This window comes from Gorilla gorilla, chromosome X (genome assembly GCF_029281585.2).
Source record: "Gorilla gorilla gorilla isolate KB3781 chromosome X, NHGRI_mGorGor1-v2.1_pri, whole genome shotgun sequence".
Taxonomy (NCBI): Eukaryota; Metazoa; Chordata; class Mammalia; order Primates; family Hominidae; genus Gorilla; species Gorilla gorilla.
The window spans coordinates 113,044,575-113,071,113 of record NC_073247.2 but is presented as its reverse complement, the minus strand read 5'-3'; the positions used below and the strand labels follow the sequence as shown (position 1 = coordinate 113,071,113).

The following is a 26,539-nucleotide window of genomic DNA, read 5'->3' as shown; positions in this document are numbered from 1 at the left end:
TGAATGTTAGCTATTAATGACCTTAGGACAATTCCCGATACCTAATAAACTTCTATTGAAGGAACACATGCAACTGCATATTTGCTATAATGATGAAACTGAAGCGTAGTTAGGGAGGGGGAAGAGTGCTTTATAGGGAAAGGCATGCAAAAGAACTTATTAAAAAGAAACTGCAGCATGACAGACTAGAACCCGGAAACACACTCTCTGTGTACTTGATAATGATAGTATGTATAGGACAGTTTTTTCTGTATTTGTACATCATGTTGCTTCTTGGATCACCTCTCCTCTACCAAAGAGAAACCATAATTCATATCCTTTCCTTTCCTCCACTTTATATTTCCCCGTTTCCTTAAGAAGGGGCTGGAACTCTGGCAATAATGAAAAAGTTACATATGTGTATGCTCTAACTAGATTGTAAATTTCTGAAGGATAATTTTTGCCTCCTTCCCATGAAACACTTAACCATATTTTAAGCATTTAATAAATGTTTCAAATCCGATCTGGCACACTAAATTCTCAATTAACATTTGTTGGATGATTGAATTTATAAGTGAGCAGTTATTGTGTTCCCCTCCTCTACCCACAGAGATGCTCCCTGAGACACTTTTGTCAGGAGTACTATTTCCTCTCCCTCTCCCTCTCCCTCTCCCTCTCCCTCTCCCTCTCCCTCTCCCTCTCCCTCTCCCTCTCCCTCTCCCTCTCCCTCTCCTCCCTCTCCTCCCTCTCCCTCTCCCTCGTTCTTCTTTTTTTTGACAGAGTCTCGCTCTGTCACCCAGGCTGGAATGCAGTGGCGCGATCTTGGCTCATGGCAACCTCCGCCTCCCGGATTCAAGCGATTCTCGTGCGTCAACCTCCCTAGTAGCTGGGATTACAGGCACGCGCCACCACGCCCGGCTAATTTTTGTATTTTTAGTAGAGACGGGGGATTCTCACCGTGTTGGTCAGGCTGCTCTGGAACTCCTGACCTGAGGTGATCCACCTGCCTCAGCCTCCCAAAGTGCTGGGATTACAGGCGTGAGCTACTGTGCCCAGCCAGGAGTACTATTTTCATTTACCTAACATGTATATATCTGATTCTTTTTGAAAAGGCTTTGAGCAGCTTTTAGTGTTATTTACTGCATGAGACAAAAAATAATTAGGGAAATGGGAGAGAACATAGTTACTTAAGATAAAACTCAACATATGCCAGTAAGGCTTAGTTATTACAGGTTGGTTGCAAATTTGGTTCTGAGCTTCCTAGCAGCCATCATAAACTTAATTATATAATTCACACTGTCCTTACAAGTCAAAACAATTACTCAGCTATTTCAGTTACCAAAAACAGAATTTTCATTTCCGTTTTCATGAAAGGATTTTTTTGTATAATTAATGCCTTCAAGAATATTGTATGGTAAATGTAAAACTGGTCTCGTTGGCCTGTTTTCTTGCATAACCCCTGATGTAGCCCCATGGCACAATGCCAAAATGAAGGTTAGCAGATGGATTCTAAAAGGGATCAAAGCAATTTTGTCTTGGTCTGAAGCTCTGATAATCTAGTTTAATTGAATGAAAAAAAATCATGTCCCAAAAGAAAATGATTGTAGAATAGTCTTCCGAAAATATTTATTCCCTGCGATTAAGTTTGGGTGAGTGTTAGGCAGTGGAGACGTGGCTGCTACAATCTTGAACCGGCAGCGGCAATGTCGTTAACAGTATTACGTCTTAAAGACGTAAAAGAAACCTTTTACATTTACGAAGGTTCTGGAACCCTCCAGGTCACATGACTACACAGGAAGCCATTTTACAACCCCAACGAGGTGGGCTATGGAGTGCCCCGAGGGACAGCTCCCCATTTCTTCAGAAAATGATTCAACACCAACAGTTTCAACATCGGAAGTAACTAGCCAACAAGAACCCCAAATTCCTGTCGACCGTGGGTCTGAAACCACCTATGAAAGCAGCGCCGACATTGCTGGCGACCAAGGCACCCAGATTCCTGCCGACCAGGACGCTCAAGCAGATGCGGACAGCAGCGCCCAGGCTGCTGCCCAGGCCCCAGAAAACTTCCAGGAAGGGAAAGGTAGGTGGCTTTTTAAGCTTGTTCCCCCAGCCGAGGACCTTCTTTCAAAGAAACAAACTGCTTTTAGTTCGATTCAAAATTTGTTTGAATTGCGGCCCCCTTGAGGAGCAATGGGCGACGTAACCTGTGTCCCTCTCCAGAGGATGTAAAATGTTGACTCTGTTGAGGAGAGGGGAGCAACTGATTGTGTTAGAGGGCTTTGGGCACAGATTCTAGTTGTTCAGTGGGTTTGCACGGCGGCGTGTTTGTCACTAGGCGAGGTCACCGTGCCTAGGGACAAACCGTCCGACCTAATGGAGTCAAGGAGCAACCAAAAGCGAGCAACTCGTTTTTTTTTTTTTTTTTTTTTTTTTTTTTTTGACGGAGTTTCGCTCTTGTTGCCCAGGCTGGAGTGCAGTGGCGCGATCTCGGCTCACTATAACCTCCGCCTCTTGGGTTCAAGAGATTCTCCTGCCTCAGCTGCCCGAGTAGCTGAGATTACAGGCGCCTGCCATCATGCCTGGCTAATTATTATTATTATTATTTTTATTTTTTTTAATAGAGATGGGGTTTCAACATGTTGGCCAGGCTGATCTCGAACTCCTGACCTCAGGTGATCCACCCGTCTCGGCCTCCCAAAGTGCTGGGATTACAGGCATGAGCCACCGCGCCTGGCCCAACTCGCCTCTTAGGAGTATCACTGTCTCCTGGTAAAAATCTTCTGGCGCCCTGAAGGTTGCCCCTGTGTAAAGGTAATTTTTTTTTTTTTCGGACAGAGTCTCACTCTGTCGCCAGGCTAGAGTGCAGTGGCGCAATCTCGACTCACTGCAATCTCCACCTCCCGGGTTCAAGCGATTCTCCTACCTCAGCCTACTGAGTAGCTGGGACTACAGGCGCGCGCAACCACGCCCAGCTAATTTTTGTATTTTTAGTAGAGACGGGGGTTTCATCATGTTGGCCAGGATGGTCTCGATCTTTTGACCTTAAGATCTGCCCGCCTTGGCCTCCCAAAGTACTGGGATTACAGTCGTGAGCCACCGCGCCCGGCCAAGGTAACTTGTTTTGAAGCCTCGGTCTTGCTTCGCGAGGTCCCTGAGCGGTCGCGTCCCCCTCAGCCCTCCCCTCGGCGCTCCCCTCGGCGCTCCCCTCGGCGCTCCCCTCGGCGCTCCGCGCCTTTCGAGCCTTCCCGCCCAGCACGCGGTGAGCCGGCCACTGCCTCGAAGTCGTGCTCCAGTCCGCTGGGCAGTGCGGCCGCGGAGGCGTGGCGAGGCGGGGAGGGGCCGGCGCGCGCCGCTCTTACTGTCCAGGCGCCGGCAGCCCAGCGTTCGCCTGTACGTTCCACGCGGGAGCCCACGCGCGGTTCGTCCGGAACCCACAGACCAGAGGCGCAGGTCCCAGCCTTTTCGGTGTCCGCGCCAGTTCCCGGAGGAGCGGGTGAGTCGGGCGGCCGACCGGGCGGCCGGGACCGGGTCAGCGCCCTGCCAGTGTGCACCCCGCCGCGGTGCACCCCGCAGCCCTCCCCAGCCCGCCTGCACAGCGAGGCGCGAAGGCTGGGACCCGTTGCGACCTGTTGGGCCTCGCGAGAAGTTTTCAAGGGAAAGTGGATCAAAGCCTAGGGGTCAAACTTTCCCTTTGAAAGCTTAGTGCCCCGGGGATAAGGATGGAGGTCAGTCTCTTAAACTGCAGCCGGCGACTGCGAACTTGAAAAAACACCCATTTAGGCGTGTACTGACTTGCATGGCCTGGAGCATGCTGCCAGGCGCCCTCCAGCCAATTATAATTCCAATTGTAATTCTGCTAAAGCGAGATGGAACTAGAGGTGAATGGTAGTAAGGGGTCCTGTTAATTTAATCAGGCATCAAAGAGTGCTTGCTGGAAAAAAGTGGATGCTTTTTCTTAAAGTGAATACCGTACAACTAGTTTTTTAGGTAAATGCAAGTAAATTTAAAAAATAATTAAAACCCAGTTCAACCAGGATTGTCTAACTTCTCTCCCACCAGACTTTTTATTAGGTCTGTTTATCAAACAACTACATTGAAATAGTTTCAGTTCTTACATTCTTTCTTCCATAAAAGAGGAATTACCAAAAAGGCTTGGAAATGAACAAAATGCCCCAGTTTTAGTTCTGCTGAGAAATCTAAAAGTTACTACTGATCTGATAAAATCTTGCTTAGCAGCTAGTTCTTCAAATAATCTGTTCCTGCTCCCAGCCTTAATTGTTACTATGTTCTATTAGGGAATGTGCTCAGCCCCCAGATTTTTTATTTATTTCGATCAACTCTCTTCTTGCATTTACATTTCTCTTTTGTATTTATATATGCATATATATACATATATATCTGTATGAAACAAGAAGAGAAGAAATTACAATCACAAATAATGCATCTTTCCCTCTCCCATCCTGGGTGTCTGCTTTTCTACTGCTGACTTTTTTTGTTTTGTTTTGTTTTGTTTTTGAGAAGGAGTCTCACTCTGTCACCCAAACTGGGGTGGCGCCATCTCGGCTCATTGCAGCCTCCATCTCCTGGGTTCAAGCAATTCTCCTGCCTCAGTCTCCCAACTAGCTGGGATTACAGGCACCCACCACTACGCCCAGCTAATTTTTGTATCTTTAGTAGAGATGGGGTTTCACTATGTTGGCCAGGCTGGTCTGGAACTCCTGACCTCAGGTGATCCACCTACCTCAGCCTCCCAAAGTGCTGAGATTACAGGTGTGAGCCACAGCGCCCAGCTGTCTTTCCACCTTTGAGAAAAATCTTCCTCAGAAGTGTGGGCCTGGCTGGGCACAGTGGCTCATGCCTGTAATCCCAACACTTTGGGAGGCCAAGGCGGGTGGATCACCTTAGGTCAGGAGCTCGAGACCAGCCTGGCCAACATGGTGAAACCCTGTCTCTACTAAATATACAAAAAAAAAAAAAAAAAATTTAGCCGGATGTGGTGGCAGGTACCTGTAATGCCAGCTACTCAGGAGGCTGAGATAGGAGAATCACTTGAACCCGGGCAGCGGAGGTTGCAGTGAGCTGAGATCGTGCCATTGCACTCCAGCCTGGGCAACAAGAGCAAAACTCTGTCTCAAAAAAAAAAAACAAACAAACAAAAGTGTGGGCCCTAATACCCAAAATGCAGGGCTCTACAAATACATCCCAAATACATGGAAAATAAGATTAGAAATAAAGTCTTGGTTCATTGTAAGAACATAAAATTGAAAAACAAATAATGAAAAAAATAAAAAATAATAAAATAAAAACTTGGGATCCAGCAATCCCACGTCTAGATGTATATCCTAAAAACTTGAGATCAGTGTGTCAAAGAGATATCTGCACACACATGCTCACTGCACATTACAATAGCTAAGTTATGAAATCAATCTAGGTATCCAACAAGTGAATGGATAAATATGTGGTATGTGTACCCAACTGAATACTATTCAGCCTTTAAAAAGAAGGAAATTGTCATTTGCAACAACGTGGATGAATCTGGAGGATATTATATTAAGTGAAATAAGCCAGGCAGAAAAAGACAAAAATCACATATTCTCACTTATATGTGGAATCTAAAATAATTGAACTCATAGAAGCAGAGAGTAGTGTTGGTTATTACAGGCTGGAGTAGGGGGAGGGGCATTGAGGAGATGTTGATCAAAGAACAGAAAATTTCAGTTAGGCTGGTCCGATAGTAGTGGGATATTATCACAACTTATTAACATTAATGCCACTAAAGTTGGTATACAATCTCCCACTGCCAAATTTGGCTTTTAAAATTAAAAAAAAAATGAAAGTTGCAGTTAGGGGGAATAACTGATAAGTATTTAAGGTGATGGATGTGCTCATTAGGTTGATTCAGTCATTTCACACTATATCATAACATCATTGTGTACCCCATAATTATATATGATTATAATTTGTCAAAAAAAGATTAACTTGGAAGAAAGTATTCACTTCACCAAAGGTATATATATATATATTTTAAATAAAAAGATCCATCTTAGGAGTTCTTTTAAATAGCTTTTGGGGGCATTCGAAGTAAGTGGTGATTGTGAGGATTATATGAAATGATAGACCTAATGCACTCAATGTAGTACTGGGCATACAGAATGCACACAATAAAGGGTAGTAATGAATGAAAGGGTAGTAATGAATAAATCAAATCTGATTTTATGTTCTCCATAAAACTCCATCTCAAAAAGAAAAAAAAAAGAGACTCCGTCTCAAAAAAAAAAAAAAAAAAAGAACTGGACTTCATGCTGGGCGCGGTGGCTCAGGCCTGTAATCCCAGCACTTTGGGAGGCTGAGGTGGGCGGATCACTTGGGGTCAGGATCTTAAGACCAGCCTAGCCAACATGGTGAAATCCTGTCTCTACTAAAAAATACAAAAATTAGCCAGGTGTGGTGGTGCATGCCTGTAGTCCCAACTACTTGGGAGACTGAGGCAGGAGAATGGCTTGAACCTGGGAGGCGGAGGTTGCAGTGAGCCGAGATCGCACCACTGCACTCCAGCCTGGGCAACAGAGCAAGACTCTGTCTTGAAAAAAAAAAAAAAAAAAGAACTGGACTCCTAACTTTTCCCCAGGGTAGCTCAAAGCTGTTGTTGCTGGCTCTAGAGTCATAAAAAACTGCCTGGTCTCCCATGGACTGCTTAATTTCTACTAATCCATTAATGTAGGTGAAATATTGAAAATCAAGCCCTTGTTTACTTCAGATCATCACAGAACATTTCTGCAAGTGGTTTCTAGGCGAATTTCAGCTTTTGGTTTGCATTCTTCCCTACAGAGGTTATATAGTTTGCTTAGGTAGCCACCAACGTGTTGTTGAATTGTAGTCTTTTACCTGAGAGTCTAAGAATATGATTAAGAAGACGAAATCATGTTTCATAACAGCTCTTATTTCATTTGTTCATCAAATTACATCATGTAATTTGGATTAACTTTGGAAAATCTACACATATTGGAGAGGAGCTAAGGTAACGTCTAGAAATAATTAAGTTATGTCAAATAAGGTATTGTCTAACTGTACACACATCATTCTAGTGAGGATTATGGGCAAGATCTTGTATAATTTAGCCAGTACTACCAGAAGTGGTCAGGAGAGGGAGCAAGAGGAGTTTTTAGTGACTTGGTTTTCTTTTTGCTTTCATGAACTCAAAATCAAGACATGAGTGAAAGCCAGGATGAAGTTCCTGATGAAGTTGAGAACCAGTTTATATTGCGTCTGCCTCTGGTAAGAACTTGTATCTCAGAACAAATATCTTCATAATTATAGTTTAATTATAATTATAGTTCTACTTGGATACTGTAACATTTCTATTTCAGGTAGGCTATAAAAACTTAGAACATTTGTTTCCCAGGAATCATGTTCTGTTAAGCAGTCCTATCATAGCGTGTACTTTTTTGGCAGCATTTTTTCCTCCTGTACAATACCACCTATCATGCAGGTTGATTTCCTGGCAAAACAGCTGTGACAATGATGGACCCATTCACTTACCACCAATACTAACAGCCTGTTCCCTGGACAGCCAAGATACGACTCCTCTGAAATCCTTTCTGTCACCTCAAAAGGGGCAGTGAGAAGGGCCAGCATTATTCACCACCATGCAAGACTTTTAAAGCTCATCTCAACAAGTATTTGGCTCTCTTCCCCCACACTGATACCTGTATTCAAGCAATTACTTAGTCTAGGCAGCTATATTAAGGATGGGGTTCAGAAACCTATTTCCCTAATTAGGGTTACTTAATATACCAAGCAAACTGCAACTAGGTAAGCCTTTCTTTAGCAACTACAACAGAAGGGTAGCAGTGAGAGGCAGGACTGTAGAGCTAGGAGAAAGCATTAACTATAGCTACTAAGAGACAATTATGAGTTTAGAGTCAGCTTCATCCTAACTTGACTTATACAGTGCACAGTATCTCATGGTACATGGTCTTGTTAGTAACATTTGGGAGGTGTAAAGTTTTATTTAAGGGAGAGCTTTCTTTGATATATCTATTCTGTTAGCTGCCAAGTAGATGTTTAGTTCTTCTGATTTTTCAATTCACCTCCTCTTTAGGAACATGCTTGTACTGTCAGGAACCTAGCACGTTCTCAAAGTGTCAAGATGAAGGATAAACTAAAAATTGACTTATTGCGTAAGTAGTTAATATCCATTCACTATCCATTGAACAATAATTTATTAAGGGATTGCTATGTGCCAGACACTGTACTTGGTACTAAGGATGTGAAAAATGATAGAATATGGTCTCTGACTTGATGGACTCATGCTTTAGAGAGGCTTAAGTCCTCTTCTTTTAAGAGGAAAGGAAGTAGGAATATTGCACCTCGAGTTGAGTGATTATCATAGTGTGTTTAAGGAAACTTGGGGGTCAACTGTGGGGTTTTTATACTGCTGGTAGTCTCCCATATACAAACTTTATGATTTCTGAACATCCAAGGGAATGACAAATGGATATGCCATTCTTTGTTTATAAAGGTGACATGTATTTCTTTCTTTCTTTCTTTCTTTCTTTTTTTTTGAGATGGAGTCTCGCTCTGTCGCCCAGGCTGGAGTGCAGTGGTGCAATTTTGGTTCACTGCAACCTCTACCTCCTGGGTTCAAGTGATTCTTCTGCCTCAGCCTCCCAAGTAGCTGGGATTACAGGCACATGCCACCATGCCTGGCTAATTTTTGTATTTTTAGTAGAGACAGGGTTTCATCATGTTGGTCAGGCTAATCTCAAACTCCTGACCTCGTGATCCGCCTGCCTTGGCCTCCCAAAGTGCTGGGATTACAGGCGTGAGCCACCGTGCCTGGCCAGTGACATATATTTTTCTTTTAAATAATATTTGTTATATTGGCAAATCGTACATCCAATAAAGGGGTTAATATCCAAATATATAAGGAACTCAAACAACTCAATAGCAAGAAAACAAATAACCTGATTTTAAAATGGGCAAAGGATCTGAACAGATATTTCTCAAAAGAAGACATACAAGTAGCCAAAAGGTTCATGAAAAAATGCTCAGCATCACTAATCATTAGGGGAATGCAAATTAAAACAACAGCGAGATATCACCTCATACCTGTTAGAATGGCTTTTATTAAAAAAAAAAAAAAAAGAACAATAACAACTATTAATGAGGATGAGGAGAAAAGGGAACCTTTGTACCCTATTGGTGGTAATGTAAATTAATACAGCCTTTTTTTTTTTTTTTGAGATGGGGTCTTGCTGTGTCACCCAGGCTGGAGTGCAGTGGCGCGATCTTGGCTCACTGCAACCTCCACCTCCTGGGTTCAAGCAATTCTGCTGCCTCAGCCTTCCGAGTAGCTGGGACTACAGGCATGCGCCACCACACCTGGCTAATTTTTTTGTATTTTTGGTAGAGATGGGGTTTCACCATGTTGATCAGGCTGGTCTTGAACTCCTGACCTCGAGTGATCCACCCACCTCAGCCTCCCAAAGTGCTGGGATTACAGGCGTGAGCTACTGTGCCTGGCCTACAGCCATTATTTTTTTTAAATGGTATGGAGGTTCCTCAGAAAACTAAAAATAGAACAATCATGTGATCCAGCAACCCCACTTCTGTGAATATATTCACAGAAGGAATTGATATCAACATGTTGAAGGCATATCTCTCTGCACTCCCATATTCATTGTAGCATTATTCACAATAGCCAAGATATGGAATCAACCTAAGTGTAAATGTGATACGTATACACAATGCTATACTACTCAGCCTTTTAAAAAGAACAAAATTCTGTCATTTGGGACACCATGGATGAATCTAGAGGCCATTTGCACCAAAAGCATGTGTAAATAAATAAGTAAATAAGTAAATAAATAAATGTTTCCACACAAGCTTATCTGCCTAAAAATCACACAACCAAAAATAGATAAATAAATTTTGCTAGTTTTTTTTTTTTAATACAGAGAAGCATATAAAGGAGAAAACAAAAAGTGGCTCATAATCTCACCAGTTAGTTAACACTTACTGACATTTTTTTAAAAAGATAATATAAGTTCATAGTTAGAAAATTCAAATAAAACAGGCTGGGCGTGATGGCTCATGCCTGTAATCCCGGCTCTTTGGGAGGCTGAGGCGGGCGGATCACTTGAGGTCAGGAGTTCCAGACCAGCCTGGCCAACACGGCGAAACCCCGTCTCTACTAAAAATGCAAAAATTAGCCGGGCATGGTGGTGCACACCTGTAATCCTAGCTATTTGGGAGGCTGAGGCACGATAATTGCTTGAACCCAGGGGGCGGAGGTTGCAGTGAGCAGAGATTGTGCCACTGCACTCCAGCCTGGGTGCCAGAGTGAGACTCCTTCTCAAAGAAAAATAAAAAAATCAAATGAAAAAGAAAAGTTCGAAAGGAGAAATAAAACTCTTCTTCCTTATGGTGCCCCAACCTCAATACCACAGATAACTGATACTGTTTCTTGTTACTTCCTTATTGACAAAACTCTTATGCATAATACTAGAATTGAAACAATCTCTCTATTTTTAGAGTTAATTCACACAAAATGATAAACATTGTTTTGTATCTTTCTTTTTTCACATAATACTAGAAGATTATACCTGAATCCTCTTGTGTCAAAAGACATTTATGTTTGGGACATCTGAGCAGCAATATTCAGAGTTTAGTATATGGCTGTTGTATAGAATTTTTTCTTTATGAAGCTAATTAGAGATTTAACTTGAGATTTATTAGCACCATTCTAGGGTCAGTCAACCCTTCCCTCACCCAGCCCTTTGAAAACACACATGTACAATGACACGATTGAATGCTTCTAAAAAAAAAAAAAAGGAATTGGTTTTAATGAATGGAATTTGCTTTTCAGGATGAGAATGAAACATTTATTGCTTCACCCATATTTAGTTCACATCCATTAACAAGAAACTTAGCTACTTTTGCACAAGTGACGTAAACTAGGAAAAAAGAGCTCCATATACTTTCCATTTCTTTTCTTTAGGAAGCTATTAATTGTGTACACAATTCTAGCATTATGAGAGATAGTAGGTTTCTTGGAAAGACTAATCTGTCCCACATAAGTCTTCATTATTCAAACCTTAGGAAGTTTAAGAGTTCACTGGGAAGATATCAACTTTAATCTTTACTTCTCTTCAGCTGATGGGCGCCATGCAGTTGTTGAAGTAGAAGATGTCCCACTAGCTGCTAAGCTGGTTGACTTGCCTTGTGTTATTGAAAGCCTGAGAACGCTTGATAAAAAAACCTTTTATAAAACAGCAGACATTTCTCAGGTATGGACTAGTTTTCTTTACTAGCCTCACATCCTTCAAGGAATTCTTTTCTCTTCCTATTTTTCTTTCTTTCAGTACTCCTTTCCACTTGGTGAATGGCTGCTTGGCATTTCTAATTTCCAGATCGACTGCACAGGAATGAAATGTCATGTTCTTGTGTGGTGTTTGATCCTTAGCTTTCAGTATTTTATTTTGACCAAATAGCCTATAGAGAGTCCCATTTGCCACTTATAGTGACTTTTCATTAATTGAAACATATGAGCCGCTGGGATCTTCTGAACTTTGTATTAAAACAGTATGTTGTTAACTCTGGAGGTTTAAGTTGGTTCTTATTCATCATCTCTGCTGTTGATTTCTTATTTCCTCTCTAAATCAAAATGCTGAGATAGGCCAGACACAATGGCTCATGCCTATAATCCCTACACTTTGGGAGGCTGAGGCGGGAGGATCACCTGAGCCCAGGAGTTTGAGACCAACCTGGTCAACATAGTGAGACCTCATTTCTACAAAAACAAGATTAGCCAGGTGTGGTGGCACACACCTGTAGTCCCAGCTATTCTAGAGATTGAGGTGGGAGGATCACTTGAGCCCAGGAGGTCGAGGGTGCAGTGAGCCATGATCACGTACCACTGCACTCCAGCCTGTATGACAGAGCAAGACTTTGTCTAAAAACAAAACAAAAAACCTAAGCTAAGTTCCAAGATCTGTTTCCAATATATTCCCTCTGTAGTGGTAAACACTCTCGTGGAAAAAAAAAAAAACAAAGCACCTTCAGAGTTCATATGTAGTGTTGCTGGTGGCTGGTGGTGGGGAGGAGAGAGAGAGAGACTGCAAAAATGAGAGAATATAAATGTACATTACGAAATACTTGGTTTTCTGGAAATGGCAAGTATCAGTCTCTTCTGTGCATTTCTAGTGGTAAGAATGATTATGATTGCTAACCCAAAATTCGTGGCCATAGTCAACTTCTTTGTCTTTGTTAAATGTAGATGCTTGTGTGCACTGCTGATCGTGATATCCACCTTTCTCCAGAAGAACCAGCTGCCTCTACTGATCCTAATATAGTCAGGAAAAAAGAAAGGGGGAGAGAGAAAAAATGTGTCTGGAAGCATGGCAGTAAGTCACCAGCCCCTTGCTCATTCCTGCTGACTAAAATTTATTTGCTGAATCCTAATTCCTTGTGAAACAGGGACGTCTTACCACACTTAGGTGTTTGGTTCATTAGGTTCTCAGACACTCTTTAAGAGGAGTCACGTCAGCTGGGCGCAGTGGCTCATGCTTGTAATCCCAGCACTTTGGGAGGCCGAGGCGGGTGGATCACCTGAGGTCAGGAGTTTGAGACCAGCTTGGCCAACATGGTGAAACTCTGTCTTTACTAAAAATACAAAAATTAGTTGGGTGTGGTGGCGGGCACCTGTAATCCCAGCTACTCGGGAGGCTGAGGCAGGAGAATCGCTTGAACCTAGGAGGAGGTGGTTGCAGTAAGCTGAGCTCGCACCACTGCACTCCAGCCTGGGCAACAGAGTGGGACTCGATCTCAAAAAAAAAAAAAAGGAGTTATGTCATGAGCCTTTGGTTTATAGCATGATCTTTGTCTTTATCAAATTCAGCTATGTGACTACCATCAGTCATATAACGTTTCACTGTGTTGTATTTATTTTAGTTACGCCACCACTTAAGAATGTCAGAAAGAAAAGGTTCCGGAAAACACAAAAAAAGGTTAGTTACATGCTATTTGTGTGTCTGCCGGGCCGATTAGAAGAGGATCATGGGCCAGAAGGAAAGAGAAAAAGTCAGTTGGGAATTAATTTGTTAATTCATTTATATGTTCAATAAACATTTGTTGAATGTGAACTAAATGCCAGGCACTGTATGCTAGCAGTAGGGAATATAGCAGTGAATAAAAAGACCTGATCCTTGAGGTTATAGGCTAGTCATTTGGGGTCTGGAAGAATCATACATTTGAAACTTCTGTTAATGTTTTCAGTTTTCTATTGCAAGATCTAGTTTTAAAGTGAACCCATCCAGAACCTGAAAATTGGGAATTGTGGTTATATTCCTAATGTTATTTCAGGCTTGTAGAATCTTGGGCAAACTACAGGAGTATTGTGGCTTGGCTTCTTCTTTTGTTTAAAATTAAACATGTTATTTTGAAATAATTGTAAATTCATATACAGTTGTAAGAAATAAAAGAGAGATATCGTGTACCCTTTTGCCATTTTCCCCATTTTGCAAAACTATAGTACAATACCACAAACAGGTAATTGACATGATTAGAATTCTGCAATCTTATTCCAATTTCTCCAGTTTTACTTGTACTCGTGTATTTTTGTGCATGTGTTTAGTTCTATGCAGTTTTATCCCATGTGTAAGTTCATGTATCTGTCTACACAGTCAAAATACAAAACAGTTTCATCACCACAAGGATCCCTCATTTTGCTTTTATATAACCATGCCCACTTCCCTTCCACCTCACACCCCAGTCTCTGACACTTGGTAATCACTAATCTGATCTCTATCTCTGTAATTTTGTCTTTTCAAAAATTTAATATTAGACACTTGGTAATCACTAATCTGATCTCTATCTCCGTAATTTTGTCATTTCAAAAATTTAATATTAATGGAATTGTATATTATATAACATCAGAGACTAGCTTATTTTTTCATTCAGCATAATTCACTTAAGATCCATATAAGTTTTTATAGCATCAATAGTTTATTTTTTATTGCTGAGTAGTATTCCATGGTATGAATGTAACACATTACATAACTGTTCTCCCTTTGAAGGACATCTGGGTTGTTTACAGGTTTTGACTATTACAAATAAAGCTGTGAACAGGTTTTTGTGTGAATATAAGTATTCATTTCTTTGGAATAAATGTCCAGGAGTATAATTGCTGGGTCATATGGTAGTCACATGTTTAGTTTTGTAAGAAATGACCTGTTTTCCAGAGTGACTGTACCATTTTATATTCCTGCCAATAATGTATGAATGATCCAGTTTCTCCACCTCCTCACCAGCATTAGGTGTTGTCACTATTTTTCATTTTAGCCATTCTGATAGGTGTGTAGTGATCCCATTGTAGTATTAATTTACATTTCCCTGATGGTTAACGGGGTTGAGCATCTCATGTGCCATCTGTTCCACTTCAGCGAAATGTCTGCTCATGCCTTTTGCCTATTTTCTAAATTGATTTTTTACTATTGAATTTTGAGAGTTCTTTTTATATTTTAAATACTACCAGTGTTTTATCAGATATGTAGTTTGCAAATATATTCTCCCAGTCTGTAAGCTTGTCTTTCCATCCTCTTCGTAGGGTCTTTCAGAGAGCTAAAGTTTTTAGTTTTGATGAAGTACAATATATTGATTTTTTTGAAAACGATCTTGCTTTTTATAGTAAATCTAAGAACTCTTTGCCTAGCCCAGATCCTGAAGATTTTCTCCTGCTTTTTTTTTTTTTACATCTTTTTAAGCCTGATGCCCATTTTCGACTTAATTTTTGTAAAAGCTATGAGGTTTAGTTCAAGGTTTTTTGTTGTTGTTGTTGTTTTGTTTTTGTTTGTTTGTTTTTGCTTTTTTTGCCAAAGGATGTCTAATTGCTCTCGCACTATTTGTTGAAAAGGCTATCCTTCCTCTGTTGTATTGCTTTTGCACCTTTGCGAAATATCAGTTGGGCTTGGTTTTATGGGTCTGTTTCTGGGTTCTCCATTCTCTTCCACTGATCCATCTGTCAGTCCCTCCACCAATATCACAGTGTCGCTATATAATTGGTCCTGAAATTAGAAGTCTGATTGCTCTGACTTTACTTTTCTTTGTCAATATCGTTTAGCCATTCTAGAGTCCATATCTTTATTTATTTATTTATTTATTTTTTGAGATGGAGTCTCGCTCTGTTGCCCAGGCTGGAGTGCAATGGCACGATCTCTGCTCACTGCAGCCTCCGCCTCCCGGGTTCAAGCGACTCTCATGCCTCAGCCTCCCAAGTAGCCAGTATTACAGGCATGGGCCACCATGCCCGGCTAATTTTTGTATTTTTAGTAGAGACGGGTTTCACCATGTTGGCCAGGCTGGTCTCAAACTCCTGACCTCACGTGATCCGCCCGCCTTGGCCTCCCAAAGTGCTGAGATTACAGGCATGAGCCACCACGACTGGCCAAAAGCCTGTATCTTTTAATATAAATTTGAGAATAAGCTTGTCTATAACTATAGAAAACCTTGCTAGAATTTTGGCAGGAATTACATTAAACTTATAGATCAATTTGGGGAGAACTGACATTTTTACTATGTTGAGTCTTCCAATCCATGAACACAGTTGCCTTGGCTTTTATACTCTGTAAATCAACATTTATTGAGTGCCTACTAAATGTAAAACTAAGTTAAGGATAGTTGTAGAGCTCTTTAAGCTTTACTGAAATATAGGTATCATAATATAACTTGTTTATTGTGTTTTATTTCATAGGTCCCTGATGTCAAAGAAATGGAAAAAAGCAGCTTTACTGAGGTAGAGCAATCATAATATAACTTCATTTTTACCCTTAATGTGTTTTATTTAATAGCTCATTAGTTTCAAATGAATCAAATAAACCACAGAAGCTACTTTTGAGCCTTCCTTCTCACCTCTAACCCTCATTCTAAACACATACACTGGGTTTGATTCACTGAAAAATGAATTCATTGTTTGATGTTTGATAACTGCTAGAGGAAAAGATACAATTTGGCCAGTGACCCCGTGTATTCTAATCTGCTCTTTTTATTCTGATATTTATTTCAAAAGCCATTCCTTGGGAGCCAGAGTTCACTTTTAACAGCAGTTGTTTGCAATTGCTTATTCCCCATCAAAATCCTAATTTCTATTTGTGGCACAACAAATTGGTTGCTGTGGAGATAATTATGTAAAACTGGATTCAAGGGAGAACATGCAGCTAAGATCCAGTTTTTGTAGGAACGTCGCTAATAGTAAAGATGTGGGGAAGTGAAATCTGGGAATTTGGATCTTTAAACCAAATTATTTCTAAATAACTAATAAGGAATTATAGTTCTTTGCCAATATAAATCAGGACAAATAATTTATAACTGAGACCTAAGGGTTGCACCTCTGAGAGAGGGCTTTACCATAGAGCTGCAGATTGAAAAGATTAAATGTCTCAAGTAATTTGTTTAATTAGGAAAAAAGTAAGTTTACTGTACAAAATTCTAGACCCTGGCTAAAGATTCCTTTATAAATAGCACTACTTAAAGTAGAAATTTGGTTGGATCAGAATTTAAAGAGGCCTAACATTGGAATTCATTGGTACGTAGGAGGGCACTCCTGCAACACACAGGGTGTTAAATGACAGTATTGGTATCCCCCTCTAATCCCCAACTTTGCTTCAGTACATTGAATCTCCAGATGTGGAAAATGAAGTAAAGAGACTGCTGCGTTCGGATGCTGAAGCCGTAAGTACCCGTATCCTTTATACAAATATTTTCTGCATAGTCTGTTCTGCCCCATTTGTACATGCTGACGAAGCCTCACCTCTGGTGTTTGTGTGCCAGTCTTGATGTGTAGAACTTAAGATTCTTTGAAATGTTCTAGCTAGGAACAGTAAATTCATGTAATAGAAAATTATTTATTGTGTAATTCAATATAAGGCACTTCTCCAAACTAGGGATTCCGATACAAATGGCCTAAAGTTGGACTAAATTAAATAGCACTGTTAGCCAAAGAGCCCCTTCCCTTTCAGCTGTGTCTTTTTGTTTCCTTCTGTGTTTTCCTTGACTACCCACTCCTTTCAGGTTGGGAAGTCATTGCTGAAGATGGAACCAAGGAAATAGAAAGTCAAGGCTCCATCCCAGGATTTGTGATATCCTCGGGAATGAGCAGCCACAAGCAGGGTCATACCTCGTCAGGTACTTTAGTAAAGGCAAAGCAGGAGTTTCAGATAGGGCAGGTATTGACTGGGTATCAGATCATTTTCCATAAATTCATAGGCCAATCCAAAAAAAAAAACCCAGAAAAAAAGGATGGTTTTGTCCTTCCCTCTTTTTTTTTTTTTTTTTCAGATGGAGTCTTGCTCTGTCACCCAGGCTGGAGTGCAGTGGCGTGATCTCGGCTCACTACAACCTCTGCCTCATGAGTTCAAGTGATTCTCCTGCCTCGGCCTCCCAAGTAGCTGGGATTACGGGTGTTCACCACCATGCCCAGCTAATTTTTGTATTTTTAGTAGCGTCGGGGTTTCACCATGTTGACCAGGCTGGTCTTGAATTCCAGACCTCAAGTGATCTGCCTGCCTCGGCCTCCCAAAGTGCTTGAATTACAGGCATGAGCCACTGTGCCCGGCCTTTTTTTTTTTTTTTTTTTTTTGAGACAGAGTCTCGCTCTGTCGCCCAGACTGGAGTGTAGTGGTGCGATCTCGGCTCACTGCAACCTCTGCCTCCCAGGTTCAAGTAGTTCTTGTGCCTCAGCCTCCCAAGTAGCTGGGATTACAGGCATGTACCACCACACCAAGCTAATTTTTCTTTTTTTCTTTTTCTTTTTTTTTTTTTTTCTGTAAGTAGAGATGGGGTTTTGCCATGTTGGCCAGGCTGGTCTCCAACTCCTGGCTTCAAGTGTTCTGCCCGCGTTGGCCTCCCAAAGTGCTGGGATTACAGGCATGAGCCACCACACCCAGCCCTTCTTCCCTCTTATTGGTCTCTTGGCAGTTTAGGGGTTTTAGATTGGTGTTCTAATCTCCCATCCACCCCTGGTATTTTAACTTCCTATGACCCTTAGAGTCTCTAAATATCTTGATCATTCACTACATGAATGAATGTTACAGTGTTTTGCATTTGCTGTCCTTGTTTTATAAAGGGAATAATCTTCCTGCATGAAAAAATGATTTATAAAATTCACTGGTTGCCTGGGGAATGTGAAAGTAAGGAGTATAATTATATCTGGAGTATGAGTCATTTGCAGAGTTTTAGATAGTTCACCTTCTTCTTGCTTAAAACTAGTAGAATATGATATGCTTCGGGAGATGTTCAGTGATTCTAGAAGTAATGATGATGATGAGGATGAGGATGATGAAGATGAGGATGAGGATGAGGATGAGGATGAAGATGAAGACAAAGAAGAGGAGGAGGAAGATTGTTCTGAAGAGTATCTGGAAAGGCAGCTGCAGGCCGAGTTTATTGAATCTGGCCAGTATAGGGCAAATGAAGGTACCAGTTCAATAGGTAAGTCAGAAAAAACAAAGGGATGGGACCAGGGTGGGTGGCAGTGCTAACAGTTGACTCTAAGCATACATTAGACTCAAAGCTAAGCTCAAGAAGTTATCGCTTCGATGTGTAGTAGAGTTTTACTTGATTTGGATCTTGGTCCATTCATTTAGGCTATATTTAATATATAAAGTTCTATGTTTCTCTATTAGTCATGGAAATTCAGAAGCAGATTGAGAAAAAGGAGAAAAAGCTCCGTGAGATTCAGAATAAAGCACAAAGACAGAAGGATCTCATCATGAAAGTGGAAAACCTGACACTCAAGGTAAATTCTTGGCTGGCGTAAAGAAATCCTGATATCTTACTTTCAGTTATCTTGCCTTTGTGTTTCCACTTATGTTATCTCTGTGCAGGGTTCTTGTTCATTCATGAACCTAAACAGCCTCTTAGAAACTCCTAATAAAAGACAACCCTGTTTCCTTTTACCTGAGTAATTTTGATCATCTAATATAAGCATTTTGGGGAAGGGACTAGGTGATATGAGATAAAAATTGCCAATATTGAGCATTTGCTATGTAAAAGGCACATAAAGGGCTAAGAATTGTGTACACATATTATCACATTTTATCCTCACATCCTTGAAACATAAATACTGTCACCACTCCCATTTTATAGATAAAGAATGGAAACTCAAAGAGGTTAAGTAACTTGCCAGGGATCACAGTAAATGATCCCTGAGTAAGGGATCTTTTAGTAGAGATGAAACCTCATCTCTACTAAAAATACAAAAATTAGCCAGGCCTGGTGGCATGCTCCTGTAATCCCAGCTACCCAGGAGGCTGAGACATGAGAATCACTTGAGCCTGGGAGGCGGAGGTTGCATGAGCCAAGATTGTGCCACTGCACTCCAGCCTGGGTGACAGAGGAAGATTCCACCTCAAAAACAAAAACAAAAACAATTATTTGCCAAACTCCTTGCCTCCCTTGGATTTTTTTTTCCTTTGAGACTCAGTGTTTGTCATTTATACAATTTATTTTTCAGAATCATTTTCAGTCTGTGCTGGAGCAGCTTGAGTTACAGGAAAAACAAAAAAATGAGAAGGTAAGAAGTATGTTTTCAAATTAACCAGAAAACATTTGATACAGAGAATCCCCCACTTCAATTCCAATATCATTGTTGGCTGTTCCTCTCATAGGAATAGTGGTAGCCAAATCTTCTAAATGAAGGTAGCAGGGTGGAACAAGATCTTTGTGAAAATTCACTCATTCAACAGATATTGAATGCCTATGAAGTGAAAAGCACTGGATGTATGGTGTTGAATAAGACAAATGCAATACAGTAAATCCTCAGTGTCATTGATAGGTTCTTGGAAACTGTAACTTTAAGCAAAATAATGTATATATAATGAAACCAATTTTACTATAGGCTAATTGATATAAAGAAGAATTAAGTTCCTATAGCATATTTCTGGTCACAAAAACATCACCAAACTTCTAAATAAAAACCAAAATGCTTCTAATATTAAACATTGAAATAAATGTGAGCTATACATACATGAGAAAGACTGATAAAAACAAGTAAGACAATTATGTACCCAGTGATTCCAGTTCAGGGTCTCAGATGGCCAGAGCCTATCCCAGCAGCTCAGGGCACAAGGTAGGAACCAGCCTTGGATAGGATGGCATCCCATTGCAGGGCACACTCACACCCACACTCACACCCACACCCACACTCACTCAGACTGGGACAATTCAGACAAACCAATTCACCTAATGTGTACAGGGAAGTGATTTTATTTTTCTCATCAACATTATAATGAGGCCAGGAGTGGTGGCTCATGCCTGTAACCCCAGCATTTTGGGAGGCCGACGCAAGAGGATTGCTTTAGCTCAGGAGTTTGAGACCAATCTGAGCAACATGGTGAAACGCTGACTGTACAAAAAATTAGCCGGTTATGGTGGCATAAGCCTGTAGTCTCAGCTAGTCAGGACGCTAAGGTGGGAGGATTGCTTGAGCCCAGGAGGTTGAGGCTGCAGTGAGCCATGATCACACCACTGCACTCCAGCTTGGGCAACAAAGTGAGCCCCTGTCTCAAAAAAAAAAAAAAAATATATATATATATAATGAAATGACATTGAACTAACAATGTTATTTGGAGACCTTTTGCATGTCATTTTGCTTAAAGTTGCAGTTTCTAAGAACCTATTGATGACATTAAGTGAGGACTTACTGTAACAAAATGACACTGAACAAAACGATGTTATTCAAGGACCTGCTGTACTTGTCCTCATGGAGCTGTCTAGCAGGGGAGATTGACAATAAACAAATTATACAAATATAAAGTTACAAATTGTGAAGAAGTGCTATGAAGGAAAAAAGTCAGTGGTACTATTAGAATAAAGAGTCTTGAATTAATTGGGGGATCATGATAGACCTCTCCTAGGAGGTGCTATTGAAGCTGAGACCAGAAGGATTAAGTCCAGGCAAAGAGTGGGATGAAGAGCCTCTTAGGTGGAGCATATGCAAGGTCTCATGCTCAGAAAGAACTTGGCTTCTTTGAGGACCTTTGGAGTATTTAAAGCCAGGAAGAGAATGGCTTAAGATAAGGTTGGAGAAGTAGGCAGAGACCATAGTGTATGGTTCCTTGAAGGCCATGATAAGGAGGATGGGTTTGGCCTTAAGTGTAATATGAAGTCCTTGAAGAATTTTAGATAGGAAAATCACATCTAATCTAAACTTTTTTTTTTTAAACGGAGTCTTGCTCTGTCGCCCAGGCTGGAGTGCAGTGGCACAATCTAGGCTCACTGCAACATCCGCCTCTCAGGTTCAAGCGATTGTCCTCCCTCAGCCTCCCAAGTAACTGGGACTACAGGCACGTGCCACCATGCCCGGCTAATTTTTTGTATTTTTAGTAGAGACAGGGTTTCACCGTGTTAGCCAGGATGGTCTTGATCTCCTGACCTCGTGATCCACCTGCCTCGGCCTCCCAAAGTGTTGGGATTACAGGCGTGAGCCACCACGTCTGGCCTAATTTAAACTTTTAAAAGGTTACTCTGATTATTATCTGGAGAATGGGTTGGAAGAAGGTGAGAGTAGAAGCAAAGAGGCTGGTTGGGGGGCTTTGTGGTACTCTAATTTTTAACAGAGGATGGTAACTTGGACTAAGGTAGTAGCAATGGAGATTGAAAGAATATAGATTTTTAAACTGCAATAAAAATGTTTTTATAACAGATGTAATTCATAAACCATACAATGTCACCCGTTTAGGCTGGGTGTGGTGGTGCATGCCTGTAATCCTAGCGCTTTGGGAGGCCAAAGTGGGCAGATGGCTTCAGCCCAGGAGTTTGAGACCAGCCTGGGCAACATGGTGAAACCCCGTCTCTCCAAAAATTAGCCAGGCATGGTGGTGTATGCCTGTAGTCCCAGCTGCTCGGGAGGCTGAGGTGGGAGGATTGCTTGAGCCTGGGAGGCAGAGGTTGCAGTGAGCAGAGATCCCACCACTGCACTCCAGCCTGGGTGACAGAGTGAGACTGCCTCAAACCCCGTCCTCCCCACCCCCCACAAGTCACCCATTTAAACTATACAATTCAGTGGCTTTTAGCATATTCAGAGTTGTACAACCACCACTGCAGTCAATTTTAGAATAGTTTCATCACTCCAAAAAGAAACCCTGTATCCATTGGTAGTCACTCCCCATTTCTCCAGAACCTCTCCCCTGCCCAGCACTAGGCAACCACTCATCTAGTTTCTACTAATCTACTGCCTATTCTAGTTATTTCATACAAGTGAAATCATATAATACATGGTGTTTTGAGTCAGGCTCCTCTCATTTAGCATATTTTCAGGGTTCATCCATGTTATGGCATGTATCAGTACTTTTTTCCATTTAAGACTGACTAATACTCCATTGGATCAATATACCACATTTTGTTTATTCATTCATCTGCTGATGGACATTTGGGTTGCTTTCACTTTTGGCTATTATGAATAATGCTGCAATGAATATTGATATATTAGAGAATATACTTTAAAGGTAGAATTGACAGGAGTTGGGTCAATTACTGGGTGTTGAGGGACAAGGAATCATTAAGGATGTATGTATTTCTAACTTGAACGACAACTGTATTTTTCAAAGCCACAAGAGAGTGTACAGGGCGAAGAGAGCAGAAGGCAATATAGGCTAAATGAGGGTCAAGTAGCTGTATAGAAAATGTGTGCTGACTCTAACCTTATACTGTTAAGGGTTACAATTTTAAAGAGACTGGAGTTGGTATTATGAGGATGGGCTTAGCATGGTGCTCTTGAAGTACAGGCACTACTCCCCACCCCCATCCCCACAAGGCTAGCGGAATTTTTATGTTCTATATATTCCATTCCTCTCAGCAAATCACTTATCCAAGTACTGCTTAGTACTGCTTTAAAACAATCAGATGAACAGTTAATGCCAGGATTGTTTTAGTACCCACCAAACATCTTTGTTTTCATCAATGTAAGTACAGTTGTATGCTGCGTAACAACATTTTGGCCAATGACAGACTGCATATATGATGGTAGTCCCATAAGATTATAATGGAGCTAAGAAATTCCTGTCACCTGGTGACACTGTGGCCATCATAACATAGCAGCACAATTACTTAATTTTTAAATTATTTTAGTATAGCCTAAGTATATAGTGTTTATATAGTCTTCAGTAGTGCACAGTAATATCCTAGGCCTTCACATTCACTCACCACTCACTCACTGACTCACCCAGAGCAACTTCTAGTCCTGCAAGCTCTATTCATAGTAAGTGCCCTATACAAGTGTACCATTTTTAATTTTTTATATTGTATTTTTAGTTTACCTTTTCTATGTTTAGATACACAAATACTTAACATTGTGCTACAATTGCCTACAGTATTCAGTATAGTAATATGCTGTACAGGTTTGTAACCTAGGAACGATAGACTATACTATGTAGCCTAGGTGTGTAGTAAGCTATACTATCTAGGTTGGTGTAAGTATGTTCTATCATGTTCGCATCATGACAAAATTGCCTAAGGATGCATTTCTTAGAACATATCCCCATTGTTAAGTAACACATGACTATATTTAGTATTGAGGAGCAGCATAGAAATGTAGCTGTAAACTTTATTTACTCAGAGTCCCTTATGTTAGTTCGTTTATCCAAATTAGATTTAGTAGGTGTCTACTTTAAGCTAGGCTCTGCAGGGAGCTATGATATGCTTATGATGTAGTCTCTGTCTTCATTTGGGGAGAAATTGGCAAGAGGGGTAGGGACTTAAAGGAATGACAGATTGTCCATGGATATTAAAGAAGACTTCATGGAGAAGATGGTGTTTGACTGGGGCCTTAAAATATAGGTAGGGTTTTAATAAGGAGATAGGGAAAGGAGTGCATTCCATGAGAAAGCAGCATGCACACTGGCTCAGAGGTGGTGATGCCAGGGTGAACAGTTTAGATTTTTGGTGTAGGTCATAATGAGCCTTCAAAGCTTTTTTACCTGGGGAGTAACTCAGGAAGATTTTTCTGCCAGAAGTATATAGGAGAAATTGGAGTGGGGACAGCCTGGAGCTTCAAAGGTGCAAGTGGTAGAAGCAAACAGAGCTTAACAATTGATTGGATTTACAGGGCAAAAAGGGGAACAAAGATGAGTCCAAAGCCTGGGCAACTGGGAAATGATGTGCCATTAACGGAAAATAGGATAACAAAAAGTGGATTTGGAGGGGTATGTGGAGAAGTGCTTTTGAAAATGGGAAATTGGAGAGAGGCCCATACACAGAAATGATCATTGAAGCTGTGGGGCTAGTTGAGTTAGCCTGGTTGATTGTTCAGCAAGAAGTCTGAACCTAAGGAAAAACCTATCTTTAGGGGGTGGTGGGAAGAGAAAGAGCCTGCAAAGGAGAAAGAACTGGATCAGTCAGTGGTTGTAATCATGGTCAATCAGGGGTCACTCAGCAACTGAGTGAGAAGAGCCTCTAAGTTACTGCGGACAGCAATTATTGTGGCTTGGTAGGTGATGTGCAGCATAGGATTGTTTTATAATGTTCCTTTCATTTCACAGACTAAAAATTCATTCTGGTATGGAGTGTCCTGAAATGAATAATATTCAAAAACAACCTTTGTTGTAAAGATGGCATACATCTCTGAATGTTATTGGTCACTTTACCATTTCAAGTTAAAAAAAAATTAAATCCTATACCACAAAATGTTCAGGGCTTCTAACTTAGAAAGCATTAAGTAGAACATCATCAGGCTCCTGATTGGTCAGGGCTCTGGCTCAGTTTCTAAGTATCTCCTAATGTGGTAAGAAGCAGTTGGTAAGACTCAGTCTAAGACCCATTGTGTTCATTGGGACAAGAGAGTGTCCCAACTGTTTTATCATCTGACTCTTAGAATATGGCTACAGAGATCCCATCTCCTTTGCCCCTACAGTGAGCTGTGACCTCTGTATATTCTTCACAGAAGCACAAATTCTTAACAGCAAACATATTGTTTTTTTTTAAAGCCTATTGAATTTTAAAGCTTGATATGGTTTGTCTGTGTCCCCACCCAAATCTCATCTTTAATTCCCACGTGTTGTGGGAGGTACCTGGTGGGAGGTAATTGAATCATGGGGGCAGGTCTTTCCCATGCTGTTCTCGTGATAGTGAATAAGTCTCACGAGATCTGATGGTTTTAAAAAGGGGAGTTTCCCTGCATAAGCTCTCCTCTCTTTGCCTGCTGCCATCCATGTAAGATATGACTTGCTCCTCCTTGCCTTCCACCATGATTGTGAGACCTCCAGCCATGTGGAACTGTAAGTCCATTAAACCTCTTTTTCTTCCCAAACTCAGGTATATCTTTATCAGCAGTGTGAAAACTGACTAATACAAAGCTTCTCTTCATAAATTGGGCATAATAAAGGACATCATCATGGCCACAGCAGTATGCATGCATTCTTGACTGTGGCCAGTATTCTCTGGAACATTGCAAGACTAAGATAACCTTATAAATGCCAAATAACAGTAGTTCTTTTTGGTTCATTTAAGTAAATTCTAGATCAAGTAATGGGACCTCAAATTTCAAATGAATTTTTCATGTCTTTCTACCTCTCCCTACAGCTCATTTCCCTACAGGAACAGTTGCAGCGTTTTCTGAAGAAGTGAGGAGAGCCATTGGCGTGGCCCACAAACCTTGGATTCACCATCCAGACTGCAGATTGGATGAAACTGTGCATGTTTTTGTCCCTTCAGTTGCCTTATGTTGAATCAGTTATATTTATCTGTACCTTCTTTGCTACTTAAAATATGATCACAGTTTGTAGTCATGTAGAAAAGGCCAGTATAAAAATGTAGTAGACTTAGAGACCCCACTCGACCATGAGACTTTCTCTTTGTCAATTTGGGAATTATTATTATTAATTTAGAAATGGGGTCTTGTTATGTTGCCCAGGCTGAATTCAGACTCCTGGGCTTTAGGGATCCTCCCGCCTCAGCCTCCTGAGTAGCTGGGACTACAGTTGTGCACCACCACACCAAACAAGAATTGATTATATTGCTTCTGTGCTATGGTACCAGCAGATGATTCAGCCATGCTTCCAAAGGGAGTCTAGCCTAGAGGCCGTACAGCTGTTTGGTTTGCATATGTTTTAGTTTTTCTTTTGGTTTTTAGTATTTCCTAAAACATAGGGGAAAAAACGAGGTCATTTCTACTAAGCACTAGGACCTGCCATAGTGAGTTTAAGTGCCTACCTTGCAGCAGTTAATACTAGATTGTGTTCTGTCTCTGTTCAGGTAACAGGACTGCATTCCTGCTCAAGGATGATTTCTTGCTGCTGCTTATGTTCTGTTGTTTTTAGGATGGAGCTGGTTGTTATTCACCAACTAAGGGAACAGTTAGAGCAGAGATGAAGAAATTATGAACTGTTATCCTTATTCTGAGCCTTCTCCTCCTAACCCTCATCAGTTAAGGTTAGGAAGAACAAGATGCAATAATGCCTATGAAGACTTCTTTAACAATCTTGTTTGGGTTTTTTTCTAGGTATATTATTAGTGTTTTATGGTCTACGTTCTTTAAGCAATAAATAAATTGTTCATTTTAAATGGA

General features: G+C 40.9%; 2 protein-coding genes across 8 annotated transcripts in view; one reads left to right on the top strand and one right to left on the bottom strand.

The window, feature by feature from the left end:
- The window catches only part of DRP2 (dystrophin related protein 2), a 149,461-nt gene that overhangs the window by 44,449 nt on the left and 78,473 nt on the right, over window positions 1–26,539 (bottom strand). The window lies entirely within an intron of this gene.
- TAF7L (TATA-box binding protein associated factor 7 like) lies at window positions 16–26,539 on the top strand. Of its 6 annotated transcripts, none has more exons than XM_019019564.4 (13): window positions 16–2,062; window positions 7,190–7,257; window positions 8,084–8,162; window positions 11,140–11,273; window positions 12,263–12,389; window positions 12,937–12,992; window positions 15,734–15,775; window positions 16,648–16,720; window positions 17,050–17,163; window positions 18,247–18,468; window positions 18,663–18,775; window positions 19,493–19,552; window positions 25,555–26,539. In XM_019019564.4, the coding sequence occupies exons 1-13, from the start codon at window positions 1,807–1,809 to the stop codon at window positions 25,597–25,599; spliced, it is 1,389 nt and encodes a 462-aa protein (XP_018875109.1). In that variant the 5' UTR covers window positions 16–1,806; the 3' UTR covers window positions 25,600–26,539. The 6 variants fall into 6 exon arrangements, with proteins under 6 accessions (XP_018875109.1, XP_004064558.1, XP_018875110.1 ...); XM_004064510.5 differs by having other exon boundaries at window positions 1,357–2,062; window positions 18,250–18,468; XM_019019566.4 differs by lacking the exon at window positions 16–2,062 and adding an exon at window positions 3,004–3,475.